Source organism: Enhydra lutris, unplaced genomic scaffold (assembly GCF_002288905.1).
Source record: "Enhydra lutris kenyoni isolate GAN:26980312 unplaced genomic scaffold, ASM228890v2 scaffoldscaffold53, whole genome shotgun sequence".
NCBI lineage: Eukaryota > Metazoa > Chordata > Mammalia > Carnivora > Mustelidae > Enhydra > Enhydra lutris.
The window spans coordinates 6,886,367-6,898,428 of NW_019154137.1; the positions used below are offsets into that span (position 1 = coordinate 6,886,367).

The 12,062-nt window shown below is 43.3% G+C and overlaps 1 protein-coding gene across 3 annotated transcripts in view; it reads right to left on the minus strand.

The window, feature by feature from the left end:
- LOC111157267 (teneurin transmembrane protein 1) overlaps positions 1-12,062 on the minus strand; it is a 550,623-nt gene that overhangs the window by 44,157 nt on the left and 494,404 nt on the right. For all 3 annotated transcript variants that reach the window (XM_022518549.1, XM_022518550.1, XM_022518548.1), the window contains one exon: positions 1,106-1,472. In XM_022518549.1, coding sequence (XP_022374257.1) covers positions 1,106-1,472 — 367 coding nt within the window. The remainder of the gene's footprint in view (positions 1-1,105; positions 1,473-12,062) is intronic.

Genomic DNA, 12,062 nt, shown 5'->3' on the forward strand with positions numbered 1-12,062 from the left:
AGAGAGAGAAAGAGCACAAGCAGGGGGAGTGGCAGGCAGAGGGAGAAGCAGGCTCCCTTCTGAGCAAGGAGTCGGATGCGGGACTCAATCCCAGGACTTCGGGATCATGACCTGAGCCGAAGGCAGACTCTTAACCGACTGAGCCACCCAGGCCTCCCCGGACATTTTTTAAAACAGTCCAAGTAGTAGACTAATGTCCTGAAAACCCTCCACTGTGGGATTTTATTTTGCCCATGTATCTTCAAAGCAGCCTGCTCTAGTCTCTTTGGGGTTCAGAATTTTTTTTTAAAGTAGGCTCCAGGGGCATCTGGGTGGCTCAGTGGGTTAAAGCCTCTGCCTTCAGCTCAGGTCATGATCCCAGGGTGCTGGGATCAAGCCCCACATCAGGCTCTCTGCTCAGCAGGGAGCTTGCTTCCCTTCCTCTCTCTGCCTGTCTCTCTGCCTGCTTGTGATCTCTGTCTGTCAAATAAATAAATAAAATCTTTAAAAAAAAATAAAGTAGGCTCCACACCTAGCATGGAGCCTAAGGTAGGGCTTGAACTCAACACCCTGATACCAAGACCTGAGCTGAGATCGAGAGTTGAACGCTTAACAGTCTGAGCTACCCAGGCATCCCACTTTGGGTTTCAAATAGCAAGCACTATTCACTTGGAAACCAGTCACTTAGGGGAAGTAATTTTTTCCTTAGCTAAATCAGTAAATGCAGGTTTTACCGTGTTTCCTTTTCTCCAAAGTACAAATCGTGTCATGATCTTATATAAATATAACTTATATTTATATAGTGATTTTAACTTGAGTATTAAACCTTTATTATAGTAGCTTACCCTTAGTACAGCAAAGTGATATCATTGAGACAAGTGACATCTCTAACAGATGAGGTAAGCGAGTCATGAGGAGGTCTTGTGGCTTTCCCAGAGTCACTTGGTCAGTTGGTTGCAGAGCAATGACCAGATACTAGGCTATGTGGCCCCAACCCATCACTTTCTCCACTCGCTCACACTAATGTTCACAAATAACACTTTGGTTTTCCTTTTGGCCTTTCTCTTGTGCGTTTTTCTTTTGGAAACAGAGGGAGGGAGCTGGTGAATTGCTAAAAAGGTCATACCTGAAAAACAGTCACAGTTGGGATCAATTTTGCAGTCACAGTCAGTAGGGGCACCAGCTATGATGGAGATCTCTCCGTTGGTGGTGACTTGCTGAATGCGGTTTACTTTCCTCTCGTCTGTTTCAGCTATGAAGAGCAGCCCGCTGTGGGAGACGCTGATGGCCCTGGCTGATTCCAGAGTGGAGTGAATTGCCACCTTGCTGACCAAGAAATGATCGATGCCTGGCACCTGGCAGTGAATGGGGCGCCCTGCAATGATCCGCACGCGCCTGTTTTCAGAAATTTGCAGCACAATGTTGTTATCCAAGACATACAATGAATTGTCCATGGGATTGACTGCAAGGTCTGTTGGCCACTCTAATCGCACCTGCAAAAAGAGCAGAACACACACCATTAGGTTACAATATCTTTCCAGGGGCAGTTTTACCTTGAAAGAAAAATCAGCTTATTGGTTCCTCTGTCTCACGAATTTCAGCAATGTCGGTGTTGTCTGGCAAAGTTGGGGGAGGATGGTTGATCAAATGTTCTGGGAAACATATTTATCATTTATACCACTTCCAACATAATGAAAATTCGTTTTCAATAATTCCAGAAGGATCTCCTAGAGCAGTGTTTGTTTCAGAGTGTGATCTCCAGACTACCAGCAACAGCATCACTGGGGAACTTGTTAGAAATGCAAATTCTCAGATCTCAACCTAGACCTATTAAATCAGAAACCCTGGGGGTGGGACCCAGTCATCTGTGTTTTAATAAGCTTTCCAACATGTTCTGATGCACACTCAAGTTTAAGGACCAATGTTCTAGGGCTTCTGCATCTCTATGACATATAGATCTCTTTCACTGTCCTGTAGATACACGGAAGAGCAAAGTCATAGAGGCTTCTGGAAAATACAGTGCCAGAGTAACTTGATGATTTTACTGTAACAGCAACCTTTTGGGACAGAACCTTCCATTAGCACAGACCTAGCATCCATCTTGTGGAATACTCAGGCACTGTTTATCAGCCGGTGATGTGGAATCCTAAGTCACAATGCATGGCCACCTAGCTTGACCTGCCTCACTCTACATCTCTCTTTTCTTGCTAACAGGTGAATTTGTTCTTTCATTGAATATTTGCTGAGTACCTTCTTTGGGCAAAGACTTGTGCTAGGCTATGGGGATTCAAAAGAATGCCGTCACACAGCCTCTGCCTTCAAATGACTCATGGTCTAGTGGAGCCCTCGAAAGGGCCATTAAGCAATTATTCTCCATGTTATGAGAAGGAAGCAGTGAAGAGGGTATAAGAGCACTTCACTAACATTAGAAACCATGAGGCCGGGGACACCTGGGTGGCTCAGTGGGTTAAAGCCTCTCCCTTTGGCTCAGGTCATGATCCCAGGGTCCTGGGATCGAGCCCCGCATCAGGCTCTCTGCTCAGTGGGTAGCCTGCTTCCCTTCCTCTCTCTCTGCCTGCCTCTCTGCCTACTTGTGATTTCTGTCTGTCAAATGAATGGATAGAATCTTAAAAAAAAAAAAAAGAAAGAAACCATGAAGAGGGATATTCTCAGAGAAGATACTACCTGAAATGACCAGTAGGAGAGAAATGGGGTGAAAATGGGGGTGGGGGTATAGGAGCAGCATTGAAAGCAATCACAGGGAGAGGGAACAGCATAGGCAAAGGTCCAGAGTTTGGAGATGGTGTGGCCCACTGAGGTTACTACAAGCAATTCAGTAAGCATAATAAATGCTGAATGTATGGGAGCCGTAGGCAATGAAAATAAGGAGGTTGTCAGTGGCTAGGTATTATGGGTTGAATTATGTTCCCCCCTAATTTCATGTAACCCGCTATTTGGCAACAGAACCTTTAAAGAGATAAGTAAAATGAAAAGAAATCATGAGGGTGGGGCTCTAATATAGCAAGACTGGTGTCCTTATAAGAAGAGGAAGAGACACCAAAGAGACACCAGGGGTGTGTATGCATAGAGAAAAAGCCCACGTGAGGGCACAGTAAGAGGACGGCCATCTGTAAGCCAAGGAAAGAGGCCTCAGGAGAAACCAAAGCTGCCAACACCTTGATCTTGAGCTTATAGCCTCCAGAACTGTGAGAAAATAAATTTATCTTGTTAAACCCATCCAGTCTATGGTATTTAAAAAAAAAGATTTATTTATTTCAGAGAGAGAGAGAGAGAGAGAGAGAGAGTGCGAGCAGGAGTGGGAGGGGCAGAGGGAGAGGGAGAGAGAATCTCAAGCAGACGCCATGCTGAGCAGGGAGCCCAGTGTAGGGCCCGATCCCACGACCCCAAGATCACAACCTGAGTTGAAACCAAGAGTCAGAGTATTTTGTTACAGAAGTCCTAGCCCACTAATACACCAGGTAATGTGCAGCTTTGTTCTGATGGGTGGGAGAGACCACTAAAGGGCTTTAAGTAGGAGGGTGACATATCTGGGTTGTAGAGGAATCACACTGGCTGCTACTGAGACGATACTAGTAAAGGAGGCAGGAGAAGAGGCAGGCCTGCAGTTAGGAGGCTTGTGCAGTGGTCCAGGTGCGGTATGAGAGTGCCTTGATTAGGATGGTAGCAGTGGGCATGGAGAGAAGAAGATGGATTTAAGGCATGTTAAGGGCAGTTAGAATCAAAAGGACTGCTGTGTGTGAGTGTGTGTTGGGTCCAATGTTGTGCTAGGCACTTGCGACATACATGCCAACCAAACACAGCTTCACTCTAGTTCTTTTTTGGATGTAGTGGTCAGCCCAGTACCTGCCCTGACATCTCAATAGCTATTTTATCACTGGGCACTTCTCAGGGAACTGTGTTCCTCGCACTCTCTGCCCCACCACTCACTTACTCTATACTTGACAGCTCTTCCCTTAGGTTGGACAAAGACAGACAAAGCTGGCCCATTCCTGGCCAAAATAGAAACAGGAATTTGGCTACTTTTCTTCCCTTGAGTGAAAGCCCAAGGAAACTTTCAGTTTTTTCACTGAATCTGTAAGTCTGAAAACAAGATCCAGACTCCCACTACACTGGGAGGCCCACTCCATCCCTGGCTGGAAGAGGCCTTACTCTTAGTAATGAAGTGCACAAAGGCCATTGTGAGACAGGCCTTCCCTTTCATTTTGCCTCTTAATGGAGGGCAACTGGTGATGTTGTAATGAAGACAAAGGTTGTCTTTGGCCTTCCCCCCTACCACTTGGTGCTTTCTGTTTCTGTTTCTGAGTGTCTCTCCCAGACACCCAGCAACCTCATCCTGCCACCATGTCTCTGCATGCCCTCGACCTCCATATAGACTGGCCTTCCCTGGTCAGCACCATATGCCTCTGGGCAGCTAGGAATTTGAATACTAATGGAGTATAAAGCTGAGCTGTGTTATGCATGTTCTACAGAGCCTTTCAGACCGAGGCCATTGGATAAACACTAAACACCAGCTTTAACAGCTCCCGGAACAGTTTGCTGTGATGTGTTCCTCAGCACGTCTGTCTGACGCCTGTGCCTGTCAGCGCCCTGCCACCAAGAGCGAGAGGGAGTAGGAGAGCCACTGCTGTGGAGGGTGTCACCTCCTCCACCACGAGCCCTTGCTCTGGCCCTCCATACACACTGTCACTCCCGTACAGCAGCTGTCTGTGTGCACGGGTCCTGTGGAGCACAGTCCCCCAGGAAATAACCTGGGGCTGGCTGAGGAAGAGGAAATGAATTTATTTCAGTACAGCACTCCTATTTCGATCAAGTCTGAAGTCAGTGACCCAGAAAAAACAAAGCTGGCAGAAATGACGTTCTAATTATCTCCATTCTGAGAGCTGAGGCCAGGGCAGAGGCCGGGGACAGCACACACCTGGCAGGAGTCAGAGAAGGACATGTTTTGGACTCTTCTTTGCTGTCAAGGCTGCCTCTGAGATAAAGGCTGGTAGTTGGAAGATACGCTGTTAAATTCTTAACTCACCCAACCTGATTTAAGTCAATACTATTGGTGTCATGTTTATTAGATTTAATATTGCCTCAAAAATACACCAGCTATTGTGTCTGTTTGTTTTCTTTTCCATCAAATAAGTCACCCTCTGGCAGTTTCCTGTGACTAAAGTGGCCTTTGTGCTTCTGAAATACTTTCTGTACTAGCTACACAGAATCCCTTTAATTCCCATTTGATTTGGCTGGGCAGCTTGTCAAATGAGCATGCTCAAATGAAAGATGTGTGGCTACTTAGTAATCCAAGGTCTGCCTTTTCAGAACCTGGACATTTTCACCTCCCTTTGGTTGTCAGTTCCTTTTATATCCTTCTCGTGTTAAATACTCCCATTTCCAGATAATTTTTCAAGGAACTGGTGCTTTATAGCCACACAATAGAAACACTATATATTTACTACCGAGGCATTTCCATAACACACAACGTAATATATGGAACGGAATCCTTGAGCTGATTCTGACAGTGAGAATTAGCATCTGTTAGTTGCAGAGACCCTAGAATTCTGAGTTACTAAGGTAAGGCTATGGTTAATCCCTGAGGGTTGCTGGCACTTGTCCACATGATTTCTGGGGACAAAGAAACATTTCCTTTGGGGGTGGGAGCAGAAAGAGATGGAACAGCAGGCAAGTTCTGGAATCTCTGCCTGGTGACCTGGCCTACAGGCAAACCATTTGGCCTAATTTGTGGTGGTTGCCCCACCTTGTAAAAACACATTAATTTGTTTGAAATGTCAAAATATATTTATGCTAAACTGGCATTAAAGGTCATTGGTGTAGCCGCCGGCTGGGGGAATGTGACCATCTCCCAGCAATGCGCCCTGAGAAATAACCCTGAGCGGAAAGGAGCTCTTGGTCTGGATGTCAAGCCTTGACAGCACTATGTCTTCCTCTGCTAATTGAAAATGTGCCTTAAAGGGACTTAACTCTCAGGTCAGCCATTCCTGTGGGTGGTTTAAAGATCCAGCTAATTGTGACCAAAGCTAACAGTACATAAAGCAGGAGGGTCCTATAGGGGAAAATCCATGTGTAAATGCAGTATTTACATATATGCCCTCAGTTAGACTGAACTAGAAAATTCCTCAGTCATAAACTTAACTCAGTCATAAACTTAATCCCCCACTGTCGACACAGACCATAATTTGTATACTTGGGCTCTTTCTAGCAGTTCGAATGCTAGTTCCTTCCTGTACTGTGTGCCACTGTAGGCAACTGAGGTAACCTCTATGAGTGTCTGGTTTCCTCATCTGACACAAGGAAAAGTGGCTAGCAACAGCCTCTCTGTTATAGTTACTGTGTGGTTTAAATGACATAGTGATCCTAGGTGCTCAGCACAGTGCCTGGACAGAGTAGGGGATGGTAAACAGGATTAACATTAATAATGGTTTCAAAGTCATAGACCTTTAGAGCTAGAAGGGATCTAGTCCATGTACCATTCAACACAGTGCCCTTTCACTTCTGTTTACCAGACTTCAGTTGTCGACATGTCTTTATGAATTTTGCCCTGCCCATAACACCAGCATTGTTATTGACTTAATATTTTCTTTAAATTGACTTACTTTTAAAGTATAAATGGGTGCCTCCCCTTCCTTTGAACGGATCCCAATCAATAACACCTATACAATTCCAGGGCCACTCATCTGAGCCTTTAATAAAAGTAACTACTGTTTATTGAGTGCTTCCTGTGTGTCAGGCTCTTTGCATGGATTATTACTTTATATGCTTAGAGCAATCACTTGGGAAAGAAACAACTGATATAACCATCTCTGGATATGTGCTCTTAGCCTCTATGCCATCTGATTCTTTAGCTAGTAGAGTGGACACACTTCTTCACATTCTCCTCACCAATTCCAGCTTCCCCTTTACCTCGTTTGAATTCATCTAAGGGTTGTTCTCTTTGGCGCAGAACATCAAAGCTGATTAGAAATTGAGTGATTTGTCTTTGTCTCTGTTACTTGCCATCTTTTGGTTCAATGCATTGTGGTTGCCTACTCTGTGCCAGGCACTATTATCAAGGGAAAGAAAACAGGTCCCTGCCCTTGATTAGTGCACAGTTAAGGCGGGGGGTGGGGAGTGGGGAGAGGCAGATCCAGAAACAGCTCATTTAAATATAATGTGGTTAGGTGCCATGACACACGTATGCCCAGAGTGACATGGGAACACAGGGGAGGGAGTTTGGGACAATAACTCCTAGAAGAGAAACGTCAGCTTCATCTTGACGGATGAAGCTAAGGTACTGAGATGAGTGAAGCAAAGGGGGAGAAGTGGTTTCAGCAGAGGGAAAAGACTGAATGAAAACAGGAACATGAAACCATATGGGAGTGGGGGAAATAACGTGGGTCTGGGTTACTAGGGCATAAAGTCGAAATAAGGTATATAGTGGTGATAAAGGATGTTTAAATGTTTGCCAGGGACAGGGTTTAAATTTCTCCCCTGAGGCATGATTGTCATTTGGGGTCAGATCATTCTTTTTTGTGGAGGGTCTCCTGTGAATCATGAGATGTTTAGCAGTGTCTCTGGCTTTTATTCACAATATGTTAGTGGCACCTCCCCCTAAACTGTGACAAGAAAAATGTCTCCAGACATAGCTAAATGTTGGAGCAAATCAGTTAACCTGTCTGAGCCTCAGCTTCCTCATCTGGAAACTGGGTACAGTAATAATATTTTCTCTCAAGCATTTATTACAGGAATTGAAAAAATCTATATAAAGCACTTAGCATAGCACCTGGTACACAGGAAGAGCTCTATAAAGGCCTGCTATTTATTTATTTTTTTTTTTTATCACGGAACATGTCTGAATTTCTTCTGGTGAGTTCCTGTCTGACTATTGCAATATCCTCCCTCTTGGATATCTCATGAACTTTGGAGTTCACTCATACAGTAGTCATGGTCTTTCAAAGTTTCCCTTGCTTCTATGTCACCAGCCATTTCCCCCCTGCTCATTGATTCCATTTCTTAAGAATCCTTCTAAGCTATGTGTCTTCCAAGAAATTTGGCTTATATAGGGGTATATTACTTCACATACATGTCAGCCAATTTCACAGCTAATATTTTAGCTTATTCCTTGGAGTCCCCAGTTATTTATAACAGGCTTCTTGGTATAATTCCAAGTGCAGAGCATGCTACTTTAATTAGTTTCCTTTCTTCTACTAATAAATATCTATTTCAGGCATTATGCTAGGCACTAGGGAGCCAGTCTAACCAAGACAGACTGGGTCCTGCCTTCACAGAGTTTATAGTCTTTTGCTGACTTCCTTTCCTTTATTTCCCGGTACCTACAAGGGGTTGCTAGCAACACAGAGTAATAGACTATTTCTGTTGCATTCCATCCATTTCAAGAAATTGACTTCTGTGGAAGAGCCTCAGAAACATATATCATGACTGTTACTATACAATTGCCACCGAGTGCTCATAACTTCTTTTCCCAAAGTTTGTGCTGCAGAAACCAGTTGTTTCCCAAAAGGCCTCTTCTCCCCATCCTAAACATGACACTTTTAATCTCCATCCTTTACATTTTCAGCCTTATGGCTCATTTGAAAAACGACTCTGTTTGATTTTGATCTCTGAGGCCTCTTCAGTAGGAATTTCCAGGAAATGTATGATTATCTCTTCTGTAGTATGCCAGCCCTGGGGAAGATACAGTGACGGGACTGAGTGCTCTCTGCCAGGTGTCCTGCCAACTCCATGTTAGATTTCCCCATGCTTCTAAAAGCTGACAACTCCAGATTGTTAGCAACACTTTTTGTCAGTTTTCAAATGGCCTTCTCATTTCTTGACACTGATACTGTCTGAGCTTCTTCAAATTTATAAAAGAGGGAAAAAGCTGCCTGGACCAAGTTTGGTTTCCTGCAGTTGGAAAGCATGATGACGACTTTGAGAGTGATGGCTCTTATTGATCTTGCTTTTAAAAAGTGGAAATTATTAGAAGATGAAATACACCAGGATTACCTGGACTTGTCAACTGGCAAATTATTTCCCATTTTCTCAGACCCACACTCTTGTGTTTCTCTGAATAGCAGCTGGAGAGTTTGAGGAACCTTTCAACCTTTGGTCAAATGCATCAGTGTGGTCTGTCTTCATGGTTGCCCAATCAGAATAACGGACATTTAAGTCACATTATTCACTACAGATGAATAGTCAGGATTAATCTAATCAAGAGGTACAATTGGACTGATCTTTAAAATCTTTCTGCTGCTGAGCCTACAGATTAAAATTACATTTACTCCAGTGTTCTTAAAATGTTTTGGTAGTGGGGGAACAAAGCAAAGCAAAACAAACAACAAAAAGCTTCAAGGCAGTCCTGGTGTATTTCATCTGTTAATAATTTCTACTTTTTAAAAGCAAGATCAATAGGGGCCATCATTCTGAAAGGTGTCATTTTGCTTTCCAGCTGCAGAAAACCAAACTTTCTCTAGATGGCTTTTATAAATTTGAAGAAGCTCAGACAGTATCAGGGTCAAAACAAAATGCTAAATTTATGGTTACTATGATGCCTGTGGCAGAGACTACTAGTTCTAGGCTTACCCTATCATCCATTTACTCTTTCTTCCTTAGTAGTAAATTCCCATTTAAAAAAAAATCTGGGCACACTGCTGTCTACAGTAGAAGATATCCAGTCTTATTTGCAATTCTCTGTAGCCATGTGATAAAGTTCAAGTCAATAAGATGTAAGAGGAAGTGTGGAAGTATCCACACTTTTATTTCATTTGTATTATTACTTTTTGGAGAGAGAGAGAGGCAGGGGAGGGACATAGAGATGGGGAGAGAGAATCATAAGCAGGCTCCATGCCCAGTGTGGAGCCAGACATGGGGCTCGATCTCATGACTCTGACCGGAGCCAAAACCCAGAGTTAGATGCTTAACTGACTGAGCCTCCCAGGTGCCCCCTCTCTTTTTAAAAATATCCACTTTTAAATTGATGCTTTCAATGGCTATGTAAGGAGAGCTGACCCAATTGGAAGGGGTCTCTTTTTGCCCTTCCTTCCATTCTGTAATATGAATATATTGGCTGAGATTTTTGGCAGATGTCTTAGACCATGAGGAGTCAATGAAAATGGAAGCTATGCATTAGGATGGCAGAGCAGAAATACAGAAGCCTGGGTCCCAAATGATCTCATGGAGTTGCCATCCTAGTCCTGCACTATATACCTCTAGTCTGGCTGCTGTTGTGCTTGTGTCACTGTTATGTTGGGGGGTTGGGTTTCTGTTTTTCTGTTATTCTCAGTTTAATCTAATCACAATGAAAAAAATGTTCTGTTAGGTTTTGTTTCTGACCAGTGTTACTGACTATACCATTATGGTCAAATGGTTCTAACCATGCAAAGATTTCTAGTTCTAGGTCTCTGGGTAGATCACCGGTGTTTGCAAAATTAAATTAAATTGAAATACATTAATGTCTGAAAGTGACTGACACATATGGCAAAGTCCACCAGGGCAGCCCTTTGTTTGGTGGATGACTAATTGCTTAAACTTAGCGATTAACCTCAAGCATTCTTGAATACCCAGTGCTCCATCTTTGGGTACTTCAAGCTGCTTCCAGCTTCATGACTCATTCAGATCCAATGCTTCTTTATTATACTGTAAATATATGTTTGCCTTCCTATGCCTTGTGCTAGGTCTGTGAGTCCTCAAGGGCAGGGATGTGGTCTCATTCATTTTCGTATTCCCAGTATCTGGCATTACAGTTGGCAAATGTTCGTTGAATGAAAACATTAGTGCCTCACTGACTGTGATATTTTCAATTCGTGAAAGCATTTAAAAATTATGAAATGCAAATAGGTTGTAAGAAATACTATTTTTCATCAACATGTTTGAGTCAGTAAATCTGGGTTTCTGGAGACCCACAGAGGTTAGTGGAAATTGGCATATTTCCTCAATCTTAAGAAGTGCATTTCCGGGGCACCTGGGTGGCTCAGTGGGTTAAAGCCTCTGCCTTCCGGCTCAGGTCATGATCCCAGGGTCCTGGGATCGAGCCCCGCATCGGGCTCTCTGCTCAGTGGGGAGCCTGCTTCCTCCTCTCTCTCTGCCTGTCTCTCTACCTACTTGTGATCTCTATCTGTCAAATGAATAAATAAAAAAAATCTTAAAAAAAAAAAAGAAGTGCATTTCCTACTTCTTCCATATTTTAAGTTTTCTGAAGTGAGAATGTGTCTTATTAATCACTACATACATTTAATAGAGCATTTCTCCCCTAAAACCCCAAGCTGTCAAATTGATGCTATGTCTTATGATCCATGGTGTCTTAGAATTGAGGTCATATGGCATTTGCATTTTGGTCTGTGCACTTTGGGGGTCCCTGGAATTCTTTCAAGAAGGTCTGTGAAGTCAAACTATTTTTTAAATAATACTATTTTCCTTTTATACTTTCTCATGAGTGTACAGTGAGTGGAATTTTACAGAGGGTATCTGTGGCTAGCATATATTTGTGTTAAAAAAATTCACAGTTTTAATTTCTTTTTTTTTTAAAGATTTTATTTTTAAGTAATCTCTACATGGGGCTCAAACTCAAAACTCTGAGATCTAGAGTCACATGCTCTACAGACTGAGTGAGCCAGCCAGGCGCCCCCACCATTTTAATTTCTAATAAGGCAAATATTGATAGATAAGACCCACATACAGAAGAGTTTTTTGAGATCCCCAACAGTTTTTAGGAGTGCAAAGGGGTCCTGATGCCCAGAAGCTTGAAAATGGTTATCCTAGAGGAAAGAAACAGTGAATGAAGCCATTCTATTATATAAGAGTTTCATTTGAGCTCATTAAGAAAACAAGCATGTATCCCTTCCAAGATGGTTCCTGGGGCCACAAGCTCTGTCCAAAAGCACACTGACAGAGTGGCGGAAAATCTGTACTTCCTCTAGAGACCCAAGGCCTGATGGGTGCTATAAAAGTTTGTTCTTACAGGCTCCCTCCGAGCAATCAGCACGTACACACTCTCTCTGAGTCTGCTGTGTAATTGCCACTACCTCATCTTAATAACAGGCATAATTGCTCTGAGTTTCCGTCGACCCTTTTCTGCATCTCCT